Source organism: Chinchilla lanigera, unplaced genomic scaffold (assembly GCF_000276665.1).
Source record: "Chinchilla lanigera isolate Chin_1 unplaced genomic scaffold, ChiLan1.0 scaffold00006, whole genome shotgun sequence".
NCBI classification, from domain to species: domain Eukaryota; kingdom Metazoa; phylum Chordata; class Mammalia; order Rodentia; family Chinchillidae; genus Chinchilla; species Chinchilla lanigera.
The window spans coordinates 13,469,326-13,487,213 of NW_004955407.1; the positions used below are offsets into that span (position 1 = coordinate 13,469,326).

At 37.5% G+C, this 17,888-nt stretch overlaps 1 protein-coding gene across 5 annotated transcripts in view; it reads left to right on the plus strand.

Moving 5' to 3' along the window:
• Nucleotides 1-16,398, plus strand: part of Robo1 (roundabout guidance receptor 1) — an 891,813-nt gene extending 875,415 nt beyond the window's left edge. For all 5 annotated transcript variants that reach the window (XM_013503701.1, XM_013503711.1, XM_013503704.1 and 2 more), the window contains 3 exons: nt 6,877-7,185; nt 13,237-13,433; nt 14,672-16,398. In XM_013503701.1, the coding sequence (XP_013359155.1) occupies nt 6,877-7,185; nt 13,237-13,433; nt 14,672-14,686 (521 nt within the window). In that variant the 3' untranslated portion in view covers nt 14,687-16,398. The remainder of the gene's footprint in view (nt 1-6,876; nt 7,186-13,236; nt 13,434-14,671) is intronic.
• Nucleotides 16,399-17,888: the final 1,490 nt, after the last annotated feature.

The window sequence follows — 17,888 nt, forward strand, 5'->3', positions numbered from 1 at the left end:
AGATTTTTGGAAGTTTATTTTATAGTTTCAAACAAATGGACAAGAACACAGCTGAAGTAATGACCCAGGATTAACCTCTGTCGGAGGCACTGATAAATCCTACAGAGTATCACGGTTTTGTTTCTCATTTTATATTTTTACAAGATTATATTTAAACAAAGGAGAATAAACTTGTTTGAATATTAATGCAGACCTTAGTGGCATCTCAGATACCCTGTGTACCAAAAGGCAAAGCGACCCTTCCTCCTCCATGCCTTCACACGAAGTGTCAGCTCTTTCGGAACGGGAAACTCAGGGATTCTCCTGGAGGCAGAGGGTAGTGCAAACATCGTGATGTTGTCTAGAGAAATCCTTTAATGACAATGCCTCAGGTGGCCCAGCATTTATTAAACCGCCACCTTCTCATTTTATAAAAGAACCCCGTGGGCTTTGTGGAAATTCGTGTAAGATAAATTCTCTCAGACTCACCCATCTTGTCAAGTCTTCTAAATTTGCTAAAGGTACGGAGGAAGAGTGTCGCAAGCACTGTGTCCCACCCCCTGGTCCTGGGTGAACACTATCTGATTAGGACTTTCATTAGCAGTCAGCAATTTTTCAAAAAAGGGCATTATTTGCCATTATCATATGAAAGCCTAATATTATAGATCCTTATCCAAGGTTACAAGGAGGGTTTTCTGGGGGTACTTCTCCCTGTGATTCCTACCACTTGACAGAAAAATTTAATACAAAGCTCACAGCATGATGAGCACATGTAATTTTGAAATGAGTGGCTGTCCATGCTATTATCTGTGCTTTATTCTGAGTATGTTCTCTCACTGGCATCTATCTGATATTAGACTACATTAAATACTGGCATGACGCAGCGCACCTGGGCGTCCTGGCTTCTGCCCAGGACTCTTGTCAGCAAAACTGAACCGTCAGAATATTATCTTGATTGTGAAGGGTTATGACAGAGGCTTTGTATGTGTTTGCCTCTGCGAAGGGACAAACACTAGGTGTAAATCCCTAAACTCTACTGGCCATTTTACATTTATGGCACCCCTGTCAGGGCATTTTACAAGTTTTATAGCTGTTTTATCAATTTTTATTATCTAGAAGAGTACTCCTCACTGGAAAACTGGCTACACATCGAGCCTGGATGTAAACACATTTAAATTGAATACATGAGGGAAAATCTGGCCTCGTGCTTTGTGTGGCTCTTTCCACCTCATATTTATACATGTTTGGAGGGGAGTCTGGCATTGAGCAGTGCCTTCTAGAAATGCTTTAAGTAATGTAAGCATGCCAAGTTAGAGAATATATCACCACAGCAACCAATAACTCCATGCTTGAAAATTGTTATCTACATTTATTTTTAGCATGCTGAAGTACTTATTTTAGTATGTTTAATAATTATATATAAACTCACTAATCCCTGAACAATAACTATTAAGTTGAATGAGGAAATGCTAAAGTTATGTTCCCTATTTAATTTCAGGAATACCAAAGATCTATACTGAAGCATATATAAAGCCAAAAATTAATGTGAAATATTAGATTTCTGACTGCTTACTTCACAAAGTGATTATGCAAAATTGTTACAGTCTTACTGTAATTAGAAGCTAACAAATATTTTCTTTAAGTAACAAAACTAAATAAAATGGAGAAATAACTAAAACTGTTTTTAAATTACAGCTTTATCTTTCTTTGAACATTTTGATAATTATGTCCAGAATATGACATGTCAGTATTGAGTTTATAATATCTTTGCTTCCAGAATGTGACAGAATATGACATGTCAGTATTGAGTTTATAATATCTTTGCTTCATAAACTTTGTTCAAGTTGTGAAATCCCATGCTATAATTTTATAAACTTTGTAAAGATGACTGGAATAGCTATATCTGAACTGATAAAAAGTGATTTGTGCTGACCTCTGTCAGATAACCCCTGTATCAGTTGCTAGGTATGTTATCTAAAAAGTACTGCAGGCCAGGAACCTTAGAGAACAGAAATTTATTTCCTCACAGATCTGGATGCTAGAAGTCCAAGATCAAGGTGGCGGTGAGGTCCATTGCTTCGGAGGCCTCTCTCTTTTGGTTCATAGGTGTCCTTCTCCCTGTGTCTTCGCATGGTCCTCTCTCAGTGTAAATGTACCCTAATCTCCACTTCTTTTTTTTTTTTTTTTTTGGTACTGGGAATCAAACTCAGGACCTTGCATTTGCCAGACAGGTGCTTGTGCCACTGAGCTATGTCTTCAGCCTCCTAATCTCCACTTCTGATACAGCATTAGTCATACTGGATTAGAGCCCATCCCAGTGAGCCCATTTTAATATAATTGTCTCTTTAAAACCTCTGAAGTACCGGGGATTTAGATTTGTGTATATGAATTTTGGGAACACACAGTGTGGCTGATGACAGCCCACCAGCCCTTGTCAAATGCATGGCACTGTGACATAGCTTGCTCGGCACTGTACTTCATAAATACGCAGGGCACGCTTGATGCCGAGCGCAGCTCCGCACGCTGCAGTCGCACTGACAGGCTGTAGCTAATTATTTATTTATTTCATATTTGCCACTTTCAAGTTTAACCCAGATGGAGGATAGGATTAAAATATATGAATATTTATTAGGCAAAGTATTATTGAGGTAAACTGAAGCACAAGTGCATTTCGAGGACTTGCTGATGGATGCTTCCAACTTCTTCTTTGCAGCCTTTGCAATAGATTTGCATACTTGATTTAAATACAAAATCCACGTTATTTCTCCAACCCTACTTTTCATAAATTATAGATTCACTACCGTCTTTGCAATAATTTTATTTTGACTTGATTTATCATTAATTACAAGTCTTGGGACTTTAAGCAGTTAAGTAAATAGTGCTGGATCTCGATTGTGAGTTAACGACGTGCTGGCAGAACTGTCTCCATGTACAGGTTCTTATGGTTTATCTTACGTTCAATATAATTTGCTATTTGAAGAGTCATATAAAAAGTGAGTGTTGATATGATTGCATAAAGACAATGAATAGATATGTATATATGTAGAATGTGTCCTTAATCCCTGCTGTTAAACCCAACTTGAACTACTTATGACATGAATTGGGTGATAGTAGTATTACTTATCTCTACAAGGTTATCACTACATGAAATAAGAAATTGTTTATACTACAACTCTGGGTTTGAGTTCATAATCACTTTATACAACATGATAAGGAATTTCCTTGGAAGTCTGTTTGCATGAGAAATCTAACCTGCTACCGCTTCCCTGTAATTATTAGATACAGTGGTAATTATTTACAAGAAGTTAGAATTCTTGAGGTCACCATTGAGTTCTTTTTTTCTTTCAATCTATGTTCTAAACAGCATCACATGAAATATCTGGTATTTATTTCCAGAACTTTGCATGATATTATGATAGTGGCAGTCATCAGCTTTTTTTGTTTGTTTGTTTGTTTTCTGGTACCGGGAATCGAACTCATGACCTCGCACTTGCCAGGCAGGCGCTGTGCCGTTGAGCTAAATCCCCAGCCCCCGGCTTTGATGTGTGATAAGTTCATGTGTCTTGGGATTTGATGATAGTAGCAGTCATCCACTTTCCTGACCACCTGTGATTACAATCTAGTTTATGTTTCTAGTGAGCAGATAATGCAGAAATGAGTCTGTAGTCCCTGACTCTCCCTGTCCCTACGTATTCTCAGTCAGGCTTTTCTCCTGTTAGTATTAGTTGCAGATTCAATCTGAATGTAACACCACTCTGCCTTGGATCTGTAGGCTGTAGGACACATTTTACAGTCTATTTTCAACTCTTCTGGGTAACTTTCAACAGTTAACAGGTAAGGGAAGATTTCCATGAGAGTGCTGGTTTCTAACTACTGTTTTTGAAAAGTCCACTGAAATAGTGAACAAATGAACAAGTTCACGCACGAATGACACTAGCAGTCTAAGTTGCAAGACAAACATATATAAGGTTTTAGAATCAGAGGGAAATCAGTGCTGTTGGCTATTGCTTGGCTATTGTATTAGCCAATGTGTGGAAGCTACATACAGTATATGGACCTAGAACATGGCTAGCCGCGGAACCCGGCAACTGATACATGCAAGTAAAACTTCAGTCACTTGATAATGGGATCCTAAGTAAGGCAGCTAACAGTAGGTAGAAGCACAGACTTCCTTCTTTCCAAATCTAATACTTTAATGCCTTAGCTTTAAAATACAATATTGAAAGATAATTAATTCTTTAAAATGTCTTTTTTGAAGACAAAAAAAGTTCATTCATTAAAAAAATTAGAATGAGAAATCCTGGATTAAAACACAACTTTCTAAGATCTTCAATTTGCCATTATAGAGGCACAACTATAATAAAGACTTTCTCATGTTGGTACGTGTAAATGACAGCAGACCATTACTGATAACCCAAGCTATCTGGAAAAGCCTAAATATTATTGTGTAGATATTATCTAAATAATAAGTATATAAGATAAAGTATTGCACAGAAATTTTTGAAAGAATGGTTGATATTTATGCAGAGACGGACATAGTCATGTGGCTATGCGAAAGACAGTACAGCGTGATTCATGTTAATGAAATGTGAGGCTGTCGGGGAGCGGTCAATGTGCAGCTTTGTTCCTTTTGTCTAAACTCGTTTTCACCTGTGAGGACGTCGGTGGTAGTGTGAGATGTGAGTGAGGAAGTGAGACCGACCTCTAAATCTAAAGGACAAAGGGATGAAGAACCTACTCGCCTTCCTGAGCATGTGGTTTAGCAGCAGCCCAGTAAAGATCAACCTCAATGAGTGGAACCCCCTTCTGAAATCCAGGATGACACACCCGGTCAGGAGAGAGAACGTGAAGAGTCTGCAGTTTTCTGCAAAAAAAAAAAAAAAAAAAGTTGAGGCTGATGGGTGCCGTGGCACACACCTGTAATCCTCGCTACTTGGCAAGCTGATGCATAGGTATAACAAGTTTGAGGCCAGGCCCGGGCAGTTCAGAGAGATACTCTCTTAAAATAAATAAAAAGTCCTGGAGATGTTAGTCAGTGGTAAAGAGCACCTGGTTGCATTGTCAGTAGTGCAAAGAAAATAAAACAAAACAAAATCAAAGGTTGTATGTTTGTGTATTACTTTTTATCAGGTACCTATGGCTGGTGAGAGCCACATTATGCATAATGCTGGATGCGATCATTTCACACAGTCTTTCACTTTAAAGGTCACTTGCTTGATTTATGTTACTGGGCAGCCCTGCTTTATGTGCATAAATCATGTGTGAATGATCTATAGGAAAGTATTCAAACTCACTACTCTGAATAATCAGTATTAGAGATTTGTAAATGGAAGTAGATGGGCACAAGATGTTGTAGTTTCAAGTTTAAATCCTTACATACTTTTAAATCTTTTCCCTTGTCAATGTATATTTTACTTAAAATCTCCACTAATCTTCTAATACTAAGTACTTAATCACTGTATCATGAATGCTTTTTAGCTTATCAATGTAGATATGACTCTCAAATGTGAAAGCATTGTCATTTGTAAAGACAACTGAAAACATAGCAGTGTTGTTGGTGCCTCAATCTGTTTCTCTGGTTTTGATCTCTCTTGAAGTTCAGATTTTATATGCAAATGCCTGCTTCCTGTCTCAGACTGAGCACTACCAAGGTTACTCCTAATTTTTAAATATGGCTTTACTCTTTTATTGCAAACATTCCTTCCTCGTTTCTGCATTATATATCTTCAGTGATGTCTTTCTCGTCTACCAAGCCAACTACTGAAAACTTCATCTTAGATTCTCTCTTGTTCCCATGTATTATATCTCATTATATTAAATAATATTGATTTTCCATCCTTAATCTCAAGCACATCTTCTACTCTCTGTTTGAACAAGCACCAGTACTATTCCGTGTCTTGCTGTTATTTATGTAAGCTTTAAAGTAATCTCTTGGTCTCAGAGTAAAACCTTTCCTTTAGCCCCTCCTGTATACTACAACTACAGCAATCTAGCCTTAGAAACCTGTTCATTTTCTTCTACTAATTTCCCAAACATTATTAACATATGTCTCTCTTTCCTCCCCAGAGTATACAGAGAAATAATTTTAAAAGATATTACTGCTTAAAGGGAGTAATTTTCTAGATAACAGATTTTATACCAACTTTCACCCTTTTAAAAATGTAAGAAATTGATATGTGGTATGATTTATTAACTTAAATAAATCATATCTGTTTAGATGTTGTTATACATAGAATAAGAAATGAACCTGTATTTATTCCAGTGAGTATCTGGTTTAAATCTCCGGATGTATATAAATGGAGAGAGACCATCACTGAATGGTAGATGGTAAACCTGTGACAGAATGAAGTAATAATAAGAGGCCTAAACCAGCAAATTAGAATCTAAAAGCATTAGTTTCTGGTTCTGATCATGTCTGGATGTGAAACTGGAAAATAATTTAAAATTTATGTTGATCTTCCTTATCTCCAAAATAAGAAACAACTTAGGCTAGGTTAGAGATGGCAGATAAGTCCCAATGTAAGCGCCCACCTCAAGCAATTTGAAATCATGGTCTAAAGGTATAAGACTGTGCGTCTGGGATGATCAACATTATGCCACGTTGAGTTTGGAAGCCTGCCGTGACTGGGATAGGAGAAGGTACGGTACTTACTTTACAGCCAGTACTAGCAATCCCCAAAGTGGATAACCTCTATATGCCAGCTTTACCATTCAGTAATCCTTAGTAGCTGATGAGAGTGCACTGAAATGGCTGTGCTTACTTTTTGGTTGCCTTGAATTGCTGTATTAATTTAAGATGCAGTGTCTCACAGTTATATGCGACCGCAATGATAATCCTAAATTTTTATAATTTTAAAGTTGGCAGACTTTTACAGTATTTTACGTGATCCTTTTTAGATCTTCCACCTCCTCCCGTGCCGCCACCTGCTATTAAATCACCCACTGTCCAATCCAAAGCACAGCTGGAGGTGCGACCGGTAGTGGTGCCCAAGCTCCCTTCCATAGAAGCCAGAACAGACAGATCATCGGATAGAAAAGGAGGCGGCTACAAGGGCAGAGAGGTGCTGGATGGAAGACAGGTCTCCGACATGCGGACAAATCCAGGGGATCCCAGAGAAGCACAGGAACAGCAGAATGATGGGAAAGGACGCGGAAACAAGGCAGTCAGAAGAGACCTTCCACCAGCGAAGACGCATCTCATCCAAGGTACTGGTTTATCCAAGCAGCAAACAAGCACAGCATGTCATGGTTTGAAATGCACAATTGGGCATACAGGACCAATGAAAAGGGGTAAAATTAAGAAATTTGTTCTCCAGTAACAACAACAGGCATATCCCCAAATAATTCTAATACAGTTCTTTCCAGTATAGTGCTTCCCTATTGAGGTGCCATTTCAGTTGGATTTTGAAAGGAAACATGAATTCAAACAGGCTGCGAGAAGATGTCAGGACAGGAAATGGGCTGAGAAAGAATATGTGAGTGTGAAGATGTATATTTGGTTAAAAAGGTTTCCACTTTGAATGGAGAATAGGGTGTCTAAGGTTAAAACTGGAAAATCCAGTGATACTATTCTAAAGACACTGAGATTTATGATATAGGCAGTGATGAGCCAGAAAAGAATTTTGAATGAGACATGACATAATTAGATATTTAGCAAAAGAACTCCAGTGAATGAGGAGATGGGAATCAGGCAGAACCCACAATAATAATCTAGGTACAAAATGTAAAAGCTCTGAAGTAAACAGTATGAGTGAAAAGGAGAAAATAGCCTACGTCGGCATTTCAGAGATGGCTCCAATAGGACTTGATGACTAATGAAATGTTATAATGAAAGTTGAAATAGAGTTAATAAGAAGTTATTCAAATATTAAATTACATGGCCATGTATGACTAATGGAATACAGTTATACTAACCAATGCAGGAAAAAAAAAAACAGGAAAACATATTTCATGCAGAAAAATAATTTGATTTGAATTGATTAAAATGCTGACAAGAAAACAGGACTAAAGAAAATCATTAAAAATATGGAGAACTAGACTTAATGATGATGAGAAAAGTTTTAAGTGGGCAGTGGATTTTAGAACCAGCAACACAAAGGAAATAACTGTGTGAATTATAACAGCTGAATAGCAGCGGTGATAAGCTGGTAATTGGCAGCCCATTCTCTGGGAAGAAAAACCAAAGTCCACTTTGTACTCATTTGCTTACTCTTGTTTACATACAGAAAGCTAAAGTTGAACTATAAGTGTGACGTTAGTGAATGTGGACGGAGGAAGAGACGAACACAGTGGCACCTTGGTTCATGAACTTCATTCTTTCTGCATTCTGGATGCGAACCAAGCTGCACAAAAACCGAATCAAATTCCCCCACCAAGTCAACATTTATTGACTCGGTGCTCATCCAACTCGGTTTGTGACCAGAACTGTGGAAAGAATTAAATTCGTGAGCAGAGGTACCGCTGTGCAAATAGGCTGTTGTGAGACATCACAAGATGTCAGCGCTATTTGGGAACCGTCACAGAAGGCAGGCAGAACATCCACATTCTACAAAGGGAACTGAGAATACCCAGCCTGAAGATTCTCAAGCTACTCAACATAGTATCCTAGGGCTGGAGCTGTAGCTCAGGGATGGGCTTGCCCAGTATGCTTGATACCTGAGATTCCATCCTCTGCACCCCAAAAAACAAGTTTCTAGAAAATATGGAGGAGGAAATTCTTTCATAAGCGGTATAAAATGCCTAAGAGGTGAAAATGCAGTGCTAACACTTGGGAAAAATATTTTGGACTGTGTCATCCAGAGCAATATTGACAAAAGCTTTTGTGGGCAGCCGTCAGAAGAGGAGCCAGACCATACAAGATTGAACTGAACAGAGATCTTGAAAGGGAGGTGCTTAGCGAAAACTTCTCAGGAGGTTGAGAGGAGGAAAGGCTGGAATAGGGCTTGGCAGGAAGTCAGTGGAAGTACTGAAATTTGAGCAGTGTGATGCAGATGAAGGAGGAGAAGCCATGTAAGAGGAAGAGGTACAATAGGAGGAAGATGATGGCTGGAATTAGCAAAAAGTGATAGGGGAATGAATCCTGGGAAGCTTTGGGACACTGTGTTATATTTTTATAAGTGATATCTTGGTGAGATTGTGTTTACTCTGGTGATCTGCTCAGCTCTTTCAGGGAGCCCTTTCAGCACACTGGGCTCTTTCACTTTGTCCTGGGACCGAAGCCTGAACTCTTCATGTAGCAAGTGAAAAATAGAGCTGCCCATTTCTCACAGCTGTCTCTGCTGGGTCACCACAGCGTCCTCAGTGATGTCACCACAACTCAGAATTTGAAAAATTTACTATTTATTTATTTGTCATCTGTTTTTATGGTCCTGGGGGTTGGACTCAGGGCCTTTGCACTCAGCCCTTTTTTTAAAATGTAATTTTTAAAAATGTTGATATGAGGTCTAAGTTACCCAGGCAGGCGTAGAACTTGGGGTCTTCCTGCCTCTGCCTCCCAGAGTGCTGGAATTATAAACACATGCCACTTTATCTGGTTTTACTAGCTTGTCATTATGAGTTAAATCAAAGGTGGCCCAGCTCTGAGCTTCTGCCTCATGGTGACCGTGCTTCAAGGAGTGATTCACAAACATCATGTCTCGATGTACAGTAATGGCTTTATGCCTGGCCAGAAAGTATGGGTAAATTGCTCGTTCATAAGCCAGCTTCCTCCAGAGTGAATGAGATTCTTCTGCAGAAAACATTAGAAACTTAGGAACTTGGTGGGGTCGAATCAGAACATAGAAAAATATTTAAGCCAATTTTCAGAGATGTAATTTACCTCTATGTTAGAAAGTTATGTTTCACAGGGAACTAAAACTGGAGCCAGTACTCTAGAAGCAAGGAAAGCACTAAGATACACCGGCCAGTTATATTTTGTATGTCCCAATTTTCCCAATTTTTTCTTGAATGTGTGTGTGTGTGTGTGTGTGTGTGTGTGTGTGTGTATATATAATTAAGTTATCATTTCTATGCATTGGTGTAATTTTCACCTTCATAGTTCAATTTACATTATTTGTAATGAAAAAAAAAACATCCTGATTTACATGTGTAATGAATGGTTACTTTTAATTAAGGAGAGTGGTTTCTGGATTTGAACATCTGATCTTTTTGCTGACATTTACCTCAGTTCAATTTATTTCTACATCTATCAAACTCTTAGTGTTGTTATTTGAAGTATGGCATTAAGTCCTGAAATTTGTGTGGGCATGAGTCTTGACTTCAGAGACCTGAACGAGAATATCTATAGTTTTTAAACTAACTTTTAAAGCTTCCTGAGCCTCCCTAGCCTCACTGTTGCTGACCACTGCGTCTTCTATGCAGTCAAGCACAGCCTGCAAACTGAGCCAAACAGAAACGTTTTTTCTTCATTTTATCTTCACGATGCTATGATAGCTCAGAGTGCAGAAGTGGGGCATTTAGCCCCGAATTGTGAAAGAAGCAATATTAAGAAAACCTCTTGATCTTTGCTGGTAGAAATGAGACATAAACTGAGTGTTTAAGGATGGGTAGAATTCAGCTTGCAGAGAAAGGTAGATTGTTTTGGTGGAAAAGTCATCATGAAGAGTTTTAAGGTCTGCTGAGGACACTGAAAGAAATGCAGTACATGTGGGTGATTAAGGTGCACAGGTGGAATTTTGAAGTAGAAAGCTTAAGTTATAAAGAGGCTGTAGATCACATGAGAGGAAGACCAAGGATGAATATGGTTTAGAAAGTCATAGCTCAAGAGACAGCGTCATGTTAGACGTTGGACAAGGGATGTGGGGGACATGAACCGGGATATGGGATCAGGGACAGAAATGGGAAAAATTCCAGAAACATTTAAAAGTCAAAATCAGTCTCACTTGTGTGTTTGAATATGTTGAAAAATTACACGAAGTGTGCAGGAAGATCTCTGAGAGGGAGAAGGGAATCTAAGATAATTCTAGTTTTCTGTCTTGTGTTTCTTAATGATGAGTGACATAGCTATGTCAGAGAGTAGAGAGGATGAAGGACTCTCAAGGGAGTGGGTGTGGAGGTCGATGCTGCCTGTGTTGTGTGTGAGGTGTTCACTTGGGCTGGCTGCAAGAGCCAGAGACTGGGAGCGTTGAAAATACAAGTACATGTTAGACATCATGAAAATAGCAGGTAGCTGCTCACCCACTCAGCCCAAACTATTCATCAGTCACCTGTCAGTATGTCAAGCTGGGAAGATATCAGCACATAAAATGGACAAGAATGCCTGTCCTCACTGACAGTTCCATTCTAGAAAAGATGATATTCATGGAGTGGCTTAACCCACATAGGATGAGTGGGGCAGGGTAATATATATATATATATAATATTGGGGTGAAAGGAGCAGAAAGTGGGCACTAACATGTAAGAGGTGCTCCATAAAATGAGAAGAATTGATAAAAGAATGGTCAGGAAGAAAGGCGTACTAGAAACTAGAAGAGTACTAATGTTTAAACCGAGAAGTCCAAAAGAAATAAGGACAGAAAATGGGTCAATATTACCAATTTTTTCAGTTTTAGAGCCAGAATATAGGCATAAATAGATTTCAGTGGGCGTGAATGGGAATCAAAAAACTAATACTGAGCCCAACTTGCTTTTTAAGAAACTCATTTGAGCAATGAACAAGAAAGAAGGTATTGGCTCCTGTAGAGAATGGCTTCAGGCACAGTTTCATCAAGGTGATCCTAACATACTGTGAGCTGATAAAACTGAAGTCAGTGGAAAGGAAAACTGTTTTGAAAAGGCAGAGAAGGTGAAAGTCACCAGAGACCAAACACTGTGAAGAGGATGTCCCAGCAGCCACCCTCATCAAAGTCCTGGGGGTGGGACTGTGGGAAAGATAAGGTTCCACTGAGGAGAACTGTAGCTGGCCTCATAAGTAGATGCCTTCAGCTTACAGAACATTTTGATGCAAAGGTTGAGGAGCAGTGATTGATGAACAAGAAGCAGTGCTTTCTCTTTCCCTTCCACTAGAAAGACTGCCAGTGGACTCCCAGGAAGATCAGCTTTCACTCAGGCAATGTGGATAGCAGAGGAAGCGGGGCTTGGGGTGTAGAAGAACCACCTCTGCAGTGTGGGTTGTGTCCAAAGGGTGCAATAGACAGGCTGTGGAGAAAAGTGAGCAGTCAAGTGACATTGTCAATAAAAGCGCTAAATTTAAAATAGTATGGCTGTTCTATTGCATATTGTTGTCTTCAAATCAGTTGCTCAGATTACCAGATAAAAGCATGCAAAATTGGTCAAAATATAGAAAATTTTAAGCATTAACTGTTCCTTTCAATAAACCATCAGACATCAACAGTATAGCTATCCCAGCTACCATATCTATATATCTATATATATATAACCTTCCTTCTTCTTTTCTTCTTTCTTTCCCTCATCCCAGTTGTTCCTTCCTTTAAGCAATTTCTTTCCCTTTCAAAATAATAACCACTGTTATTTCCTAGCATTTTGTTTTGAAACCCTGTGTCATGTTTAATGCTCTTCCTTTGTTTTATTTACCTCTGTGATGTTGGTATGTTGCTATTGTTCTTTTTTTTACTACTCTCTTTAAAATTTAAAAAAATAAAATAAAAATAGTGTGTAGACAGAAACTCAGGAAACAGCAGTTAGCTACCATGCCTTGTTATTTGAAGTTTGCAAAGATGGCAGACTTCTGAGTTCCAGAAATCTGCAAAAGAAAAATGAACAGTATTTCAACAGGTGGGGAGTGAACTCGGGCTTGGCTCCAATTTAGTAGTTATAGGAAGCTGGACTTGGTTTCTGCAAATTCTTTATAATGATACTTACAGTTTACATAGAGATTTTACTATCTCATTTGTTTATATATCAACCCGAAAGCTTTTCTAAGTGTAGATTCTATTTTCATATTTTTGAAAAGTAGAAACCGAAGCCTAAAATAATCTGAGATCACATGGTAAATGTTAGAATTGGAAACTAAGTCTGACTCCACTTTTGTTTTTCCTCTTTAGCCCCAGGTGAGTTTGAGATGGACACACAAGAGGACTCAACCCAAATCCCCAACCTTCAGCAGGGAAAATAGCAAGGCTTGTTATTTTCAAGATTAAAAGAGAATGCTATATTATTCATTATGCTTATAATTTTCTCATTTATTCCTCAAAATTATTGATGCTTTCCCATTCAAAATTAGAGAAAGGCATGAATGATGTTTTACACAGTGAACGGTACACCAGTGTTCATCTGCATTCATTATATTTCATTACACAGAGGATATTCTACCTTACTGTAGACCGACGTTTCCAACATCAAATAATCCCAGAGATCCCAGTTCCTCAAGCTCAATGTCATCCAGAGGATCAGCAAGCAGACAAAGGGAGCAAGCAAATGTAGGTAGAAGAAATATTGCAGAAATGCAGGTACTTGGAGGATACGAAAGAGGAGAAGATAATAATGAAGAATTAGAGGTAACTATAATTTTTCTCAAGTTTTCAAATATTATGCTAAAGTTTGGTCAGCCTTGGAAGTTAGGGACTTCCATCGTTGTACAGAAATGTTACTGTTTTATCACAGACTTTTTTATTCCCTGATTCTGTGATACTAGACACTAAAGTTCTGAGCATTTAAAATCTCCCTGAGGGGCTGGGGATTTAGCTCAGCAGCACAGCACCTGCCTGGCAAGCAGGAGGTCATGAGTTCGATTCCCGGTACCGGAAAAAAAAAACCAAAGAAAAAAAATAATAAAATCTCCCTGAAATTTATTTTGTAATTTAAGTGGCAGTAGTTCTTTGCATATCTTAGGATTTATATTCATTTGCATATTTTCAAATAAGAAATATGTATGGGAAATAAAAATTGTTAGTCTAGATATAAGAGTAATTCAATGTTAATAAAAACCCAGCAAGGACATAGTTTTATGATTTGAATAAAGGTGTGCTATGGATGATATCTGTCCCTTAGTGATCACAGGGGTTATACTGGCAGATTTGATTGACTGTCTTATATACTGATTTCCTCAGACAGAGAAAATTCCTTGAGTCAAATATAGTTAAGATAGAGGTGAAAATCATATTTTATAAAATCTTTTACCTTTTAAAAATTATCCCTTTTTTCACTTAATAAAAGTTTGGAATGGATTTCTCTTCTTACAAGTATATTTAATCTCAAGTAACTGCTTACATGAATGTTAAAGTGTACTTCTAATAGAAGGAGGAAGTAATTATGGCTAGTTGAATGTTATGCAAAGGTAATAGCACTTCCTCCTGATGTTAGAGAAGTGGTTTTTCAAGTTTATCTTTTGATTTTTAAGAAAAACAATTTTTGGTGAGGAGCACACCGCAGTTAATTCCCACATTTAAAACCAATGAAAGTGGAGTTACACTGCTGAATGGGGGGCGGGGGGCGGGGAGTAGGAAATTCATGGTGTTCCTTCTCAGGTGTTAGTGCCCCATCACCATCTCAGGTGTTAGTGCCCCATCACCTCTGTTCGGGACGCTCTGCCGAACAGAGTCCGAAACTCTTCTGCTTGTGATTGAGACCAACGAAAGTTGAAGTGAATTTTTGCTCATGGGCACGTTCCAACCTACCAGCATACACCAGCAAACAAGTAAAACACCACATTAAACTATACCACTAAGTGCTCATAAAGAAATAGGAGATGGTTATAATTTCCTTTGAGGTTTAACGAGAATGTATCTCTTAACAGGAAACTGAAAGCTGAAGACAAGCAGAGAGGCTCTCGAGATCTAATGTGAAAATTATCACTCAAGCAGCCTCATGTCTGATGACACACGACGCCAGAGAAGATGTTCAGTGCAATCAGAATGTACAAATTGTCGTTTTTATTCCTCTTATTGGGATACCATTTTTAAAAATTTTATTACGTTTTTATTGTTTGGTCCTCAACCCTAGGAGGAGCCTCTCTCTTCCCCTTGCTTTTAGAACTCTTTCACTTCCAGCAAAGGAAGTGTATTGACATCTTGCTCTGTCATCAGCCAGCAGGAGAGAACAGAACAGTCCTTTTGCATTTTGCCCCTGAGATATGGCACTGCACTGCTTACACAAAGCCAATTTATAGCAAAATATTGATCAAATGTACAAAGTTGATCAATCAACCTCATGCCAAGGGCTCTCAAAGTATAGTCTTTCTATAACCAACTGCTAATGCAAATGGAAGCATACTTCATTTTAACATGATTTTCAAATGAGTCGTTTCATACCACCCATTGCTGGGAGAATCCAAAAAAATACAGCAAATACAGAACTGCAAGCAATTTGAATGGGGTAGAAACATTGTAAATATATGCTCTTTGCAACCTCTGGTGGTACTTTATTTTGTCTTCATTTCAATCATTGAAGTATATTCTTACTGGAAATGTACTTTTGAATAAGTAGGGCTAAGCCAGTTGGACCTCTGGTTATCTAGTCATTGTCACAAGTAAGCCTAGCAAAAACTTTGTTCTATTTTTCAATCAGAAAGCAATTATAAATGCATATTGCAAACAAATAGATGTTTTTAATGACCAATTGAGTAAGGACATCCCTATTTTAACTGGCCTAAATTTCTTCTGGTAGTGTCAGTTCAACTTTCAGAAGTGCCACTTAAGGAAGTTTGTTTGATTTTTGTTTTTGTAATGCACTGTTTTTAATCTTTTTTTTTTTTTTTGGTTTTAAAAGCACAATCACTAAACTTTATTTGTAAACCATTGTAACTATTAACCTTTTTTGTCTTATTGAAAAAATGTTGAGAAGCGTTTTTAACCTGTTTTGTTAATGCTCTATGTTTGTATTTGGAATATTTGAATGATAACAGATGGTGAAGTAACGTGAATACTTTATTGTGGGCTATGACAAATGGTTCATACCTTTCCCAGACTTAAAGAAAAAAAATGGTTTATGTTTGTTGTGGCCAATCTTGAAACCTACAAGATATCCTTATAAGCTGAAATAGAGGCATTACTTGCGTTGAATTGCCAAATGATGCCTTCTGACTGTAGATTTTTATGATCTTTTTTGTCATTATATAAATTTAATTGACTTTATAATTGGTGCTATTTGAAGAAAAAAATGTACATTTAATCATATACAGGTATTAGGCCTGACCCCACTGGAAAACAAAGCCAAACAAAACTGAACCACAAAAAAAGTCTGTGTTCACCAAAAACTAAATGTGTTCATTTAGATAATTTGAAAGAATTTCATAGAAAGGGTGTGCAGAACTAAGGGAACAATCCATGTGATTAATGTTTTCATTATGTTCATGTAAGAAGCCTCTTATTTTTAGCCATAATTTTGCATACTGAAAATCCAATAATCAGAAAAGTAATTTTGTCACATTATTTATTAAAAATGTTCTCAAATACATCATTCTTTCTTGTGTTGATTTTTTCATTGTGTGCTGATCAAATTAAATTATTTCCATTTAATCACAAAGTTGTTTTGTCTTAACATTTCACCACTATATTATCAAACGATAAAAATGTTCAGGTTTATGGACACTCAAATTTGATTTCTGAAGAAAAATTCTTATTCAGTTCCTCTAAAATTAAAAATGTTTGATGAAGCAAAGTTTGAAGTTAACTATTCAATTAGTGAATAACTATCAAGGGTATACTATTTTGGCTTATAAATGTATATCTGAATTTCAGTCAGCCTAGTTCTAAAATAAGGAGGGCTAAACTATTACAAACTTGATTTATAAAGTTAGGGCCATCTGTGTTTGGTCAACAAAAAGATCACGTAAGTCCAAAGTGCTTACCCCTAAATATCTACTTTGGTGTTTTATATTGGTGTAATAGTTTAAGAATAGCTATCATATACCAGGTTGTACATTATTATTCATTAAAGTCAGTATTCAAGCATTCACCTCTGGATGGATGAGATGGGTATCATGTCTTGGAAATGCCAAGAGCAAAATGATCTATTGAAAAAAAACTTATTGTGATATATCTGTATCTATTGACCTACCTAAATTTTATATTCATCAGAATTTGGAAAAACATGGAAAAAGGTATAATTTGAAATATAATTTTATAAAACGGAAATAATCACCAGCATCTACTCAAGATGAACAGGCCCCAGATCAAGAAGTCAGTTTACTAGCTATTTAAAGGGAAAGTTAAGAGATATGTTTAATAACCTAATTTTTCTTTTTCCCTATAAGTAACCCATTCTTTTGTATACAATACACACAAAAAAGTATGTATATCAGAAGGCCTGGGTTTGAGTCCCAGTTTTGTGATGGTTGTGTTTCCTTGGACATGTTACTTAACCTCTAAGTCTCAGGTACTTCACCTGTAAATTCAGTAATACCTACCTCATGGAGTTTCTGTCATGACTTAGTAAGTTACTATGTATGATATGGACTCTGTAAACTCCAAACAACAATACAAAATATTGTTATCTTTATGGACTGAAATTCATTACACATGCAATTCCCATTTTTCATGCATACTTTGTTCCTTAAAATTGCATGGAAGTAAAGAATAAGTGTAAGGATGAGGATGGTTCCATTCCTGGTAAGTAAAATGCACTGTGAAATGCCTAACTGTGGAATAAATTCTTGGTGTTATTGTTTGTTTCTTTGCTTTTGAATGCAAGGGACTACAATAAGGGGTGGTGTGGTGTTTTCAGTACTCTTCAAAATTAAGGTGTGCAAACATGTCATTTGAGTTCTCAATAAATGAATTTAGCATCTCTTTTGGACTGCTGTTCAATCTAGTAGCAGAAAGTAAAATATTAGTCCAAGGTAAATTGGGTTATATTTGTCTTTCCTGTTCATTATAGATATAGGCTTTCTTTTCTTCTTTCCAGAGCAGCATTGGCATGTATATCTCAGAGGCTGGTTCCATGTGTAGAAAGTCCGGGGGGTGGGGTCCAGAGACCGGGGGTTTTTGACATTGCTGTTGTGCAAATTTCTGATG